General features: G+C 37.0%; 1 protein-coding gene across 5 annotated transcripts in view; it reads left to right on the top strand.

Annotated features, from left to right (window-relative positions):
* The window catches only part of Naaladl2 (N-acetylated alpha-linked acidic dipeptidase like 2), a 1,189,792-nt gene that overhangs the window by 946,707 nt on the left and 229,640 nt on the right, over window positions 1-13,445 (top strand). For all 5 annotated transcript variants that reach the window (XM_048347099.1, XM_048347096.1, XM_048347098.1 and 2 more), the window contains one exon: window positions 2,566-2,712. In XM_048347099.1, the coding sequence (XP_048203056.1) occupies window positions 2,566-2,712 (147 nt within the window). The remainder of the gene's footprint in view (window positions 1-2,565; window positions 2,713-13,445) is intronic.

Genomic DNA, 13,445 nt, shown 5'->3' with positions numbered 1-13,445 from the left:
TTCCCCAGCACCACATATACAGAAAACGGCCAGAAGTGGCGCTGTGGCTCAAGTGGCAGAGTGCTAGCCTTGAGCGGGAAGAAGCCAGGGACAGTGCTCAGGCCCTGAGTCCAAGGCCCAGGACTGGCCAAAAAAAAAAAAAAAAAAAAAAAAAAAAAAAAGAAATGCACTCATTACATTTTGTATGTAACTGTAACCCTCTGGTTTTCTTTGTTTGTTTGTTGTTGCCAGTCGTTGGGCTTGGACTCGGGGCCTGAGCACTGTCCCTGGCTTCCTTTTTGCTCAAGGCTAGCACTGTACCACTTGAGCCACAGCACCACTTCTGGCTTTTTCTGTTTATGTGGTGCTGAGGAATCAAATCCAGGGCTTCATGCACGCAAGGTGAGCACTCTACCACTAAGCCATATTCCCAGCCCAACCACTCTGTACATCACCTTTACAACAAAATTAAATTAAAATATTTGACTTATTTATTATTTATATTTTTGTTTGCATTGGGATTTGAACTCAGGTATGGCATTTCCTAGGTGTGTGTGCCACCACTTGCATCATGCTTTCAGCCTCCTTTGTTTTAATGATATTTGCAAAAAGTATCTTACATTTTTACTCAGACTGGCTTGGACTGGTTTCTTATTCATGCTTCCTACATAATTATGATAATAGACAGAGGCTAGATTTATTGGTTTTGATGGATTCTCCAAAATGTTTTTGCCTGGATTGCTCTTGAACTGTAATTCTCTAGATATCTCTGAGTAGCTGAGATTACAGGCAAGAGTCTCCTTGCTTGCTCTGTAGTTTGGAGAAAAAAAAAATTATGGGTATTCAGTAAGAATATATTCATAGAAAGCCTATATTTTTTTCTCAGTGCTCATTACACAATTTCTTGTAAAATTATGATCAATCATAAACCACAGTCCTGGCCCTGCTGCCTATAAAAATCCCAGTGCTAGCTGGCCGCTGGTGCTCACACCGATAATCCTGGCTACTTGGGAGCCTGAGATCTGAGGATCATGGTTCAAAGCCAGCACAGGCAGGAATGTCAGTGAGATGCTTATGGAGAAAATATTTTAAGAATAGAGTTACATACTACTTTTGTATCCTTTAACTTAATGGAAAACCTTCTAAGAATACATTTTAGGAGTCAAAACTCCTGTTTACAAAAATGAAGTGAAACTCGTTATAGTCAAAATATACCTATAATAAAATACTTCAAAATTAGAAGCAGCAACCGTGAGTGGTCAAGGGCAGTCACAACTTGGTTGAGCAGCAGGACCTGAAGAAAGCGTTTTAGTAGTGCTGTCTCCACCTCCAAGCGTGCACACCATACATGACAGGGAGCGCTTGCCTGTTTCCTTAGCCATAGTTTACTTATTTTATTATTATTAGCATCAACTAGTTGTGCGAGGGGATTTCATTTTTAACATGAGCATTTAGATATAACCTGCATCAGGACTAGAGTGACCCCTCCTTCTTCACTCCTCTTCCCCCTCCCCTTTCCCTCAGCAGTCTCTGCCAGCTTTGCTGTTGCATTTCCGCACATGCGCATTAAGTACCATGACTATACTCTTCCCTTCCCCTCCCTTGTCATCTACCCCGCCCACACACTCCTACACCCCACATACTCCTCCTACATCCCACACACCTGTCCACTTCCTCGCAGTCATTCTTTCCAAGTGCAAGTTGTTTCAAGGGTTATTTTACATGAATATTCCTTAGAATGATTATATGTAATGTTCATGTCTTCATACACACACATATATGTTTATATATGTGTGTCATGCCTATGCCTTAACATGCATGTTTCTACTTTAGGTCTAGTCTTTCTATTGTTTGTTTTTGTTGGTCGTGGGGCCTGAACTCTGGACAGGCCTGGACGCTAAGAGCTCAAGGCTAGCGCCACGGTGCCACTTCCGGTTTTCTGGTGGTTAATTGATAATAAGAGTCTTAGGGCTTTCCTGCCAGGGCTGGCTTTGAACTGTGATCCTCAGATCTCAGCCTCCTGAGTAGGGAGGATTACAGGTGTGAGTCATGGTGCCCTGGGGGGTCTTGTCTTTTTATAGGCAAGGAAACCTAAGATTTTTTTTTTCTTATTCTGCTTTACTTGGTTTAATATGATGGATTCCATCTAATATATTCTATATAATTTAATGGATGGCAGATATCTATTTTATTCTTTCTTGCTTAATAATATTCAATTTTGTGTGTGCATGTTATGTATGTGTATATATAACATAATATATATAAACATATATATACACATATGTTCGCGTGTGATCCATTCTTGATACATTACCCAGTTGTAGGGCATCTGGGCTCTTTGTATAGCTTGGACACAATTAAGAGCGTGGTACTGAACATTGCTGTACATTGTTTCTGTCGTTTCCTGACTTACTCTCCTGTGGATAAATGTCTGAGTGCTATCACAGGGTAGTTTTGAATTTAAGTTTTTAAGCATTACATTCCTCCTCTACACTAATGCTCTGACCCATGGGCCATATTAAGTAGCAGTGACTTAGATATGGCTTGCAAACATCATGTCTATTAAACATTTAATTTCTTTTTCAGAAAATTAAGTTCAACTGTACCAGAAGAACTCAGTGCCAGGAGAACAATGTCAGCTCCGTGCAGATACCAGGTGATGCCCATTACTTCATCAACCATCTTGGAGTTCCCACGGTGCAGTTGGTGTATGAGATCAAGAAGGCATTGGAGGTGATTGTTGCTAAGCAATGCAAAACACTCACAGTCAGGGAAGCAGTTGGGAGGAATTCAGTTTCATTATAGCTACCGGTCTCTCATATCAAACAGGTCACTCTAGAAAGTGGCTTCAATAAGAGTTATTCTTGTTCAGAGGCTTTTAACAGTATTTGAAAACATCAGCTCTTTTCAATTGTGTTGAATTCAATTTTAAAAAGATTTATACTCTCACTCACATATCCACAGTGTATTTTGCAACCAGAAATTTGTAGTTGTTGGATTAACTTCAAAACATAATTGTAATCTTTGGTATTCACTGAAACAGATGACACAAGCCATAGATCTTCCACTCCTTGCCTGAGGGAAAATGCATTTCATCAGCTCTATGTTAATGGGAGCCTGGTGGATGTACCACCCAAAGCCTGTTAATAGTTTGCTTGCTTCAAAAGATAGGACATTTTCTGAAGAAAGAAGCCACCATATTTATCCTAAGAAATACTCAAGTATAATTTACCATAATTAGCATGTGTTCATCCATCAGATGGGTGTCATTCCTTTTCATCTCAGAATTATATCATTGTGCATTGTTTCTAGGTAAATATAAATCTTTTGGAATATTTTCTCTTCCTTTACAAATTGGTCACATATGATTGAGAACTATTTAAAACTTTATAGAATAGTCGCTTTGAGGTAATTTTTACATTAAAAAATCAGGACTGTTTAACATAGTCAAAGTCTTCATTGTTCTTGACATAAAGATGTACCCAAATGAATGTCTTTTCATGATCTGTGTAGAAGCTTGACTTCAGTTACACAGTCTTAATGCCTTGTTGGATTTTTTTTTTTAGCAACTTTTAGTTCATGTTTTTCTGTAGTCAACCTGCTGGCCCTCCACTCTTAAGTGTCACAGAAATAGTCAATGGTAACTAACTATAATACATAATAATGACAACCCCAGGAAGTGGGGGTGAAGGGGAGTCTGGATGAAACCTGTTGTACTGAGATGAATTCTAGGAAATGGTAAAGGCCATTTTTTGGACTTGTCTGGTTTTCTAAGTTAGGATTTTCACATGTCATTGTTTAAAAACATGCACAATTGGAGAAGGATTTTTTCTCTTGTGAAGTCTCCAGTGTATTCAGAAATCAACTCATTTTTAATTTTCTTGCCTGATATCTTTAATACCTCATATCGCTTCCTCCATCCCAGTGCTTCCTGCTCCTATCTTGTTAGCAAGTTGAACTCCAGCCCTTTTTCCATATGTCTAATTCATTTGGTTTGAATTTTTAGCCAAGAATATAGAGCTCATCTAGTATAGTCTTGGGAATTGGACACAACCTTGATTCTGACACTTTCTAGGCAAGGGATATTGGACCTTGCTCAGCATTACCTTACAAATGAGATCCTTGGGTGTACTTATAGAATCTACTTCATAGAACTCTGGTGGGGTTTAAAGGAGACTGAGCATTTAAAGGACTTAGGTAATGTTGAGCTCAGATGATGGTTCAGTCAACTATGGCCATCACAGTGGTTATTATCTGACTGCAAGTTCAACATGTTAGTGGAGAATTTCCAGCCTTTGAGATTAGTATACATCCTAGCATGAGAGGAACGTATTAACTCTGGGGAAATAAAGGAACAATAAATTTTCCTGGCTGATGTTTGTGAACAACAGTGAGTGGATCTCTGGTGTGAATAGGAAGGAGATTTGGAAACAAGACCTGGTGACATGGTGAGAACCCACTTACATTAGTGTGCTGATCCAAACTTTTGTTGCTAACAGAACTGGTTTAGTCTGAAGGAGCTAATCAAATTTCCCAATTACTCTCCAAACATCTAACTCTCAACATCAATATTATTTTTATTAACATTCTGAAAAAGTAGCTAAAGAGAGACCTTGTCATTAAAAACAAATAACCTTGCTTATATTGATTTTGTAGAGAGAATTTTTTTTGAGTGTGTTTGCTAGTACTGGGACTTAACTCAGGGCCTTGGTGCTGTCCCACAGGTTTTTGACTTGAGGCAGGTATTCTACCACTTTAGCTAGATCCTCACTTCCCCTGCTGGTTAATGAGAGAGAAGAGTCTCACAGGTTTACCTGCCTATCCTGGCTTCAAACTTTGATTCTCAGATACCAGCTTCCTGAGTAGCTAAGAGTGAGAGAATTTTTTTAAATGAATTTGTCCCTTGTAAAGTATGAGTGTTTAGGATGAGAGTATGGCTTCAGAACATTATCTATGAATTTTTCTGGGGGTGCCAGTATCAGGACTTGAACTCCAGGGCTATTACGCTCACTATTAGCTGGTGTATTCATGGCTGATGTTCTGCCACACTTTCAATCTGGATTTTTGCTATTTATTTTAGAAATTGGATCTCATGGACTTTGCTGTTCATGTTGGCTTTGTACTGTGGTCCTCTAGATGTCACCTGCACTACTACTACAGACATGAACTGCCAGCATTCAGGTTTAGTGCACTCATTTTAAGTAAATAACTACAATGCACAATTCTTTTGCTTCCACACACACAAAAATATATGTCTTCTAAAGTAATCATATTTTATGATTTTAACCATATTTTGAAGAAATGACTCAAAATTTGCTTCATGTTGATATGTTATACATTTTAGAATTTCTGAAAATATGATGCTTTTTACCCTGCAAGGACAAATATGGGTCTATTACCCTTATCTCTTGGGACCCATTCCAGGACCCTAATGCATGCTTGAAATGATGGAGACCCCTGAATTGTGTAAGACTGGTTTCTGTGCATAAATGTCTATGATGGAAAAAAGAATTGGTCCCAGGTAGAGAATAACAATGGTGACTAATGATAAAATAGCGGTTTACACAATGTACTGTAATACAGCTCTCAGTTACACTACTGTACATTGAGGAGCCAATGTTAAATAAAAGGAAGTCTACTTTGCTGTGAGATCATCCAAGTCAGCCTAATGCCTGACACAATTAGTAACTAATGGGAGAGTAGTATAGGCTGTACAGATACACTGCAGAGGAGTGAGCTACCCCCTGGGGCAGGATGAGTAAACATGGCTTCCAATCTCACCTGCTGTCAATAATAAAAAAAATGAGACATGAAGCTAATAAATTGTTTATTTCTAGAAATTTCAACTGAATATTTTTAGACTATGATCAACGATATGTAATTGGAACTGGAAAGCAAAGCCATTGATAAGGAGAATAAACTTTTTCTTAACAATTAAATCTTGATAAGAGGAAAGCTGTACTGTAGGGATAAAAGTGGGTGATTTTTTTGGATAGGTAGGATATTTTTAGTTCTATTTTTAATGAAACTTGACTTTTTATAATATCTATTTCCCATATTTTATGTGTATTTGATTCCTGGCTATAGTCTCTCTAAAATTACTTAAACTCAATTCCTCTTCAGCTCCTTGTGGCATCTGTACTCTTAAATTTCCAGTAACAAAATTTCACTAATGCAAAGCAAGCTATGGATCTGCCCAAATGTTAGTGTTATTCCTTTTCCTAAGGTATTGTGCTGTTAATTGAAACATCTCTGGTTGTAAGCTTCATTTAAATAAGGTTTTAAATTTGTAAACACTGGTGCACCTGTTAAGAGAAGCATTCTGCATCGATTAAATGTGAAGCAGAGATGGCTGGGAAGGAAATAAAAAGACAGATGCTCTCTGATTAAGAGTGCAATATTTATGACAGGCTGGTGGTCCAAGGCACATTTCTTCTGTCACTTACCAGCTGTTTCACACAATCCTTGCTTCAGATTGCTTTAGTCTTTCCTGGAGGCCATGTCAGAGGGTCTTCCTCTCTTAGTATATCAAGAGATCAATTCATGACCTATCAAGCTCTATGTCATAGACAGAAGGTTTGGTTCCTCACTCTGCTTAACCTCATATTTCTTGCTACTCTGTTTGAAACATTCTACGTTAAGCCCAATTTGCCTCTATAATAGAGCATTTAACATTTCAATAATAATGGTTTGAAAGGGTATTATAGCTTTTATATATTGGAAGTCACGGTATAATTATTCCAATATCATTTAGTAAACCATAGGTATAAATCTAAGTAGCATTAATGTATTGAAAGTTTTTATTAGCTTTTTTTTCACATGCTAGAGGACCTGAATAACAATTGTGATTCTTCAATCAAGATTCAACAGCATGTAGCAAAGTATGTGTATGCATGCATGCGTGCATGTGTGTGTGCATGTGTATGTGTGTGAACTTTGACAAAGGACATTTTATGAAAGAAAAACAGTAATTTATATTTTCAGATGTACTAAAATAGAGCTCAGTAACAAATATATACACATTTTGGATCAAAGCAATTAATAGTTTTTACGTTGATTCATCATGTTTTATTCCAAATAGAAGAACTTCTACTTTATTTGGAGATCACTCTATTTTCTGTTTAGAATTTACTCCTGTCACTGCTTAGTACAAAAGTCAATTATAGAAACTTCAGACATAAGGAGCCATAAGAGCCTGTTTCACTGTGTGTGTCTATGTTCTATTGGTGGTTTGCAGTATTTGATAGGTTGTGCTCCATACTAAACACTAAATTCACTTAAGCAGTGCCACTCAGAGATGAGAACTGGTCAGTTTTTACTTTTTTTGTTTTTAGGGTAGTGGGGTATGGACTAACTCCTCATGTCTTTTTTATTGTAAAGGTGATGAACAGGGTAGTTACAGTTACAAAAGTAAGGTATTGAGTACATTTTTTTTAAAAAACACATTTACTCCCTACCTCATTTTCTCCCATTTACCACTCTGTACTTCCCTGCCTCCCCCCCAACCCAAGTTGTAAAGTTAATTTCCAAAATAGTGTCCAGTGAGTACCATTGTTGAACCTCAAGTCTTCATCCTCCAGTTTGTCTGCTTGACTGGCTCTAACACTTGTTTCATGCTGCCAGTCCAGTGTTTGTGCTGCTTATTTGGTATCTCAGACTCTTGAGCTGCTAGGATAGTAGGCTTGAACTACCAAATGCCCAGCTTGTTTCCACTTCTAAACATGCCAAATGTGAAGGAAAGGTTCATTAGTGACTTCTCTGGCTTATTCTTTGTATTTTATTTTAGAAAAACCACTGACAATATTGTACCAACATATATGAATAATATATACAAATATTTTCATATTCGGAATTAGCTCTTAGAAAAACATCTTCATTTATCCAGTTAAGTGCCAATAATCCCTAAATTATCAATAATTAAGCTATTGTTAGATTTGTGAATTTTATTATCAATGATAGTAAAGTTAAATATAATATGAGACATGGAATCAACTTACTTTATAAAATATAATTATATTTCTAAAGACACAAATAAATTAGAAGGATGGTTTTGTTTCCATCTTTGCAAATTTCTTAAGAAAGACTTAGCAAGATGCAGCTGGATTATTTTATTTGTTTCTGCATTTACTCTTGTAATACCTTGTTTTGTTGAATATGTATAAAAGATTCTAGATTAATATTCTTTGTGTAACAACGGATATTTTTCTTTGATTCTACACTGAGAGTATTTTCCTAAAGGTTAATTTAAGGATCTAATTCCAAATTAATAAGCTTTGTGGACCATATAACATGTGGCTGTTTATTAACAGAGAAGAAAATGGCATGTTATGAAAATAGTTGTGTGAGTGACACGTGCACACATGCAAGTACGTGTGCACCAGCACTGGAGCTTGAACACAAGGCCTTGTGCTTGCATTTGGCTTTTGTGCTGAAGGTCGGCTGTTTCTCTACCACTTGAGCCACAGCTCCACTTCTGGATTTTTAAAAATTAATTGTCAACTCCGTAAATTTCACCTGATATAATCTCCATGGACATCCATGGGGTAGGGGCTATCTTTGCCTTCTGTTTACCAATGAGTTCTTATTTTTGTTTGTTTTTATTGTTTTTGTTTTGCTATTGTGTGCTAGTATGGGGGCTTGAACCCAGGGCATAGGCCTGGTCCCTTAGCTTATTTATGAAGATGAGGTCTAATGTCTTTTACCTAGATGGCCTCAGAATGAAAACTTTCTAACTGCCTTCTCCCAGAATGTGGGATTCTAGGTGTCTGTCACCACTTCTGCTTTTTTGGGCAGTATTTTGATGTAAATCTTTCCTATAAGGTAGATTTTTTAAAGATACACATGAAGAATGCATTTATATGCTAATGCTAATTTCCTCCAATGTTTGAATGTTACCTCCTTCTCTGTGCATCTTGTTTTTTCTTTTGTACTAGAGGCTTATCTTCTAGAGTGTTACCACATTATATTTTGTTTTGTTCTTAACTGGTCCAGAGTTTTGAATATAGGATCTAATGCTTGCTCCTTGTACTCACTTGGTTTGCATTCTACCACTTGACCCATGTCCACAGCCTGGTTTTATTTTAGAGATGGAATGCCATCAACTTTTCTTCATCACTCAGGCTGGCCCTGAATCTCTATCCTCAGCCTCTTAAATAGCTAGTATTAAAACTGGGAGGCACTAGTGGCCAGCTATGAAAGTGGTTTTGATTTCAGGAATTCTGGGACTTGGAGAAATGCTGATTTGAGCAATCAGACTCAGTTAAGCAAGTCTACATCCTTACACCATGTATGACAAGGAGTTCAACACCGATTCCTCTTCCTGAGCTTGACTGTGATAAACCTTGGTGTGTCTCTTCTGGTCATCTTTAGGTGTTGCCATCCCATTCAACTGACAAACAGCATAGACTAGAGAACATAATACTCCCATAAACTCTGGCTCTACAAAGAATTCTACTTCTTAGAGGCATTTCTTTAGAAGAGAAGGTTAAACCCCAATCAACAAATCAACAGTTTTAGAGCAGAATGGAAAAGCTTTGATTGTACAATATATGAAATGCTGTCACAGAGGGAATGCTATTAAAGTGGCTATGTGCTTCCAAGAGCCTGAGGAGTAAACACAAAAAATTGAAATATGAGACAGTTATTGAAAAAAAAAGACACACATACACCGAGTGGAGAAAATTTTAAGACTCAAATGGATAATTCAAACGATCATACTTCAAATTGCCTACTATTTTTAAATGGCTGCAGGAAAACCAACTTCTCAGAGCTGTGGTCCTTGCTTGGGAATCTAAATCAGAACATTTATTCTGAATGACTCATCAGTGGATCAAAAATATTTATCACACATACTGTAACACTGTTAAAATCAAGCCCTGCTTTCAAGAGCTGTCCCACGGTTGTCCCAATTAGGAGAGAACTGATACTATTATAAAAGTTTTGGTCATTTAATTATAGCACTGGCAAGAGAGTTTATCAATAGAACATGCAAAAGACTTGTCAACATTCAAGTTAAGACTATAAGGCAAATTTGACATGATTGTTGGTATTTGTTAAGTCAACTCATATATTTATTTAGCCAGCAGTTATGAAAAGCCTCTGTGATCCAGCACTATGTTAGAATATAAAAATCAATAAAACATAAATATGAAGAGAAGAATTTGCCTCTCAGTGGCCACAGTCTGGATTAAGAATCAGAGATATAAACCATCAAATGAATTACAAGGTAAAATCATGTTGTTGACTTGCAGGCTTAGCTGACAGTTCTCATGCATAATGATTCATTACTTAAGGATCCTTTCATACTCCCCATGGAAGAATCCTTTCTAAGCTTTATCCACTCTTGTTCTCCCAGATTCAGGGGTATGATTGCCTCAAGTATGAGAGATCCTTGGACCTATATATCCTCTCAAATTTACAATTCATAATTAAGTATTTTAATTATTACATAAATTTGTGAAATATCAGTAAGAAAAAATATTACTTTGAGAGCTGGGAATGTGGCTTAGCAGTAGAATGCTTGCCTAGCATGCATGCAGCCTTGTGTTCAATTCCTCAGCACCACATAAACAGAAGAAATAAGGAAGTAGCACTGTGGCTCAAGAGGTAGAGTGCTAGACTTGAGCAAAAAGAAGGCAGGGACAGTGCTCAGGCCCTGAGTCCAAGCCCCAGGACTGGCAAAAAAACCAACCAACCAACCAAAAAAAAACCAAAACATGTATGTGTTTGTGTGTGTGTGTATGTTCGTGTGTGTGTGTGTGTTCGTGTGTGTGTGTGTACATATATGAAACATTACATTAAAGGAACAGGAAATTTTGGTTCATTTCTACAATACTAGCTACTGAGGAGCCTGAGATCCAAAGGCTAACAGTTCAAGGCCAGCTTTAGTGATGAAAAATCTATGGTACTCTATTTCTAAAAGAAAACCAGGCGGGAAGCATGGCTTAAGTGGTAGAATGACACCAAGCAAGTATGATAAACATGTGTTAGATCCACAAGACAAATTAAAACAGAAACAATTGCTAACACTCTCTAAAAGATAAGCTTCTAGTTAAAAAATATGTATAGAGAAACAGGCAACATTCAGAGATTAGTGAATTTTAGTATTAGTTGAGATTAAATTCTGCATCTAAAATGAAGTAAAATTCCATTTACCTTATGTGTATCATTAAAAGTCAACTTTAAATAAAAGATATATATCCAAACCATGTCCAGTATGCCAGAGGTAATGGCATATACCTGTAATCCCTTACTCAAAAGGCAGAAGGTAGCAAGAGTTTGTTTTGAGGCCATCAAGGCTAAAAATGCTAGAACTAATTTTTACATGCAACCAGGCATGGCAGAAAGTTTGTGTGATTCCAGCTACATGGGAGGTATAGGGAGAGGGCTTATAGTCCTGGCTGGATTCAGCTCCTTCCAGGCAACTATCTAAACATAGTAGCTAAAAGAAAGGGCCGGCAGCGTGGCATTGGTGTTTGAGATTGTTAAAGCATTAGGCTGTTGTTTCAAATCACTATGCAACCACTAAAAGAGGAAAAAGATGGACAAGAAACATGAGTTTACCGATTTTTAACAATATTTTTATATTTTGTTTATTCTTTAAATTTATAACATGAACTACCTTCTAATTAATTAAACTATATCCGTGGGACAAATCTTATTGGGTACATGGATTTCCAATGAAATATTGAAAGTTAAGAAGCAGAGTGTAAAAAGGAAAATGATATGTAAAAACATTCATAAAAGACAGGCACTGCCATCTTGTACGTTCTTTAAACACGAAAATTAATTTAATTCTTATGTTTATAACCAGTAACTACTAGGAAAGTATTAGCATTAAGTGTTCAGCAAGTAACTCAGGAAACTGAGGCACAAATCAATTGAAAAACTTGGCTAATAACACTCATTTAGTAAGTGGTAAAATAAGAATTCAAACTCAATACTTTATCACCAGATTTACGGCTTATTTGTCTTAACCTTATGCTTTGTCTCCAGTTGTCAGAGATGAAATAAAGTAAGTTAGAAGCACTTTCCACTGTAATAATTGACTGCAATACCAAGAAATTTAATTAATAGTCTCATTTTTGTTGTTGTTTTTGTTAGTCTTGGGGCGTGAAATATGGGCCTGGGCGCTGTCCCAGATCAAGGCTCACCTCTACCACTTGGGCCAAAGCACCACTTCTGGTTTTGTAGTAGTTAATTGGAGATAAGAGTCTCTCATTGACTTTCCTGTCCAGCTGGCTTTGAACCATGATCCTGAGATTTCAAACTCCTGAGTAGCTAGAACTATAGGCATGAACCACTGGTGTCCAGATTCATCATTTGTATACAATGGTTCTAAATACATCAATTTTCTTTCTTTCTTTTTTAAAAATTTTTATTGTCAAACTGATGTACAGAGAGGTTACAGTTTCATACATTAGGCATTGGATACATTTCTTGTACTGTTTGTTACCTGCTCCCCCTCCCCCTACATCAATTTTCTTAACCATTTGTAAAGTTAAACAACAGCTGCAATTGGGCAACATATGAAGCAATGATTTATATGTTGTGAAATTAACTGATAGTAATGTTTCCTTATGGTAAGTTATATATTAGCTTAAAAATGAAGTCTATAGTTTATCTTTGCAAAGTTACAGTTCAGGTATTCAAGTGAATGGATTAAAATTATGCAAAATCAAGCTAAAAACAAGCTACTCCAAATATGAGAATTTAGTTTCCTACTTTAAAAAAATACAGGTATGAGGTTGGGACACATTTAGTTCATGCCTTCAATCCTAGCTACTCAGGAAGCTGAGTTCTGAGGATCCCAGTACAGATCCATTTTAGGCAGACAAATCCAAGAGAATCATATCTCGAATTACCCAGAAAAAGCTGACAGTGGAGGTGTGGCTCAAATGGTTGAGCACTAGACTTGAGGAAACTTGCTAGGGGAATGTGAGTGCTCAGGTCCTGAGTTTAAGCCCCAGTACTGGCATACACACACACACACACACACACACACACACACACACACACACACACACAATTGATTAGTCAGTTAATTAAATAATTAAAACACAGATTTGTGATTATCTGCCTTATTTCTTCGAGAAATGCCCACATTTTGTAACAGCTACCAGCTGTAATGCATTGTGGTGTACATTCCATCCTCTGTTTCCTAATTTAATTTCCAAGTGAAAATGTTGAAGTCTGGAAAAACAGACCAATTTTTCTTTTTCCTAATTCAGTGTTCATGCCACATTTCTTGCAGTATTCTTAGATCTACAAACATTTGGTAGAACTAATTTAGAAAACTTTTTCAAAACATAGAATTAAAATGATAAGAACTTTGGTACCAACTTGCTCTAGTAATGAAGCCCAGAAAGAGGGACTTGCTAGTAGTGCTAACAACTTGAATGAGGGCTGTGGCCACCAATGAACTTTCTTGTCCTTTCTCTGCCTAGACACCTTTGTCACCTCTCTTC

Source organism: Perognathus longimembris, chromosome 5 (genome assembly GCF_023159225.1).
Source record: "Perognathus longimembris pacificus isolate PPM17 chromosome 5, ASM2315922v1, whole genome shotgun sequence".
Classification (NCBI taxonomy): Eukaryota; Metazoa; Chordata; class Mammalia; order Rodentia; family Heteromyidae; genus Perognathus; species Perognathus longimembris.
The sequence above is the reverse complement of the archived record's forward strand: the minus strand, read 5'-3'. Positions and strand labels throughout refer to the sequence as shown.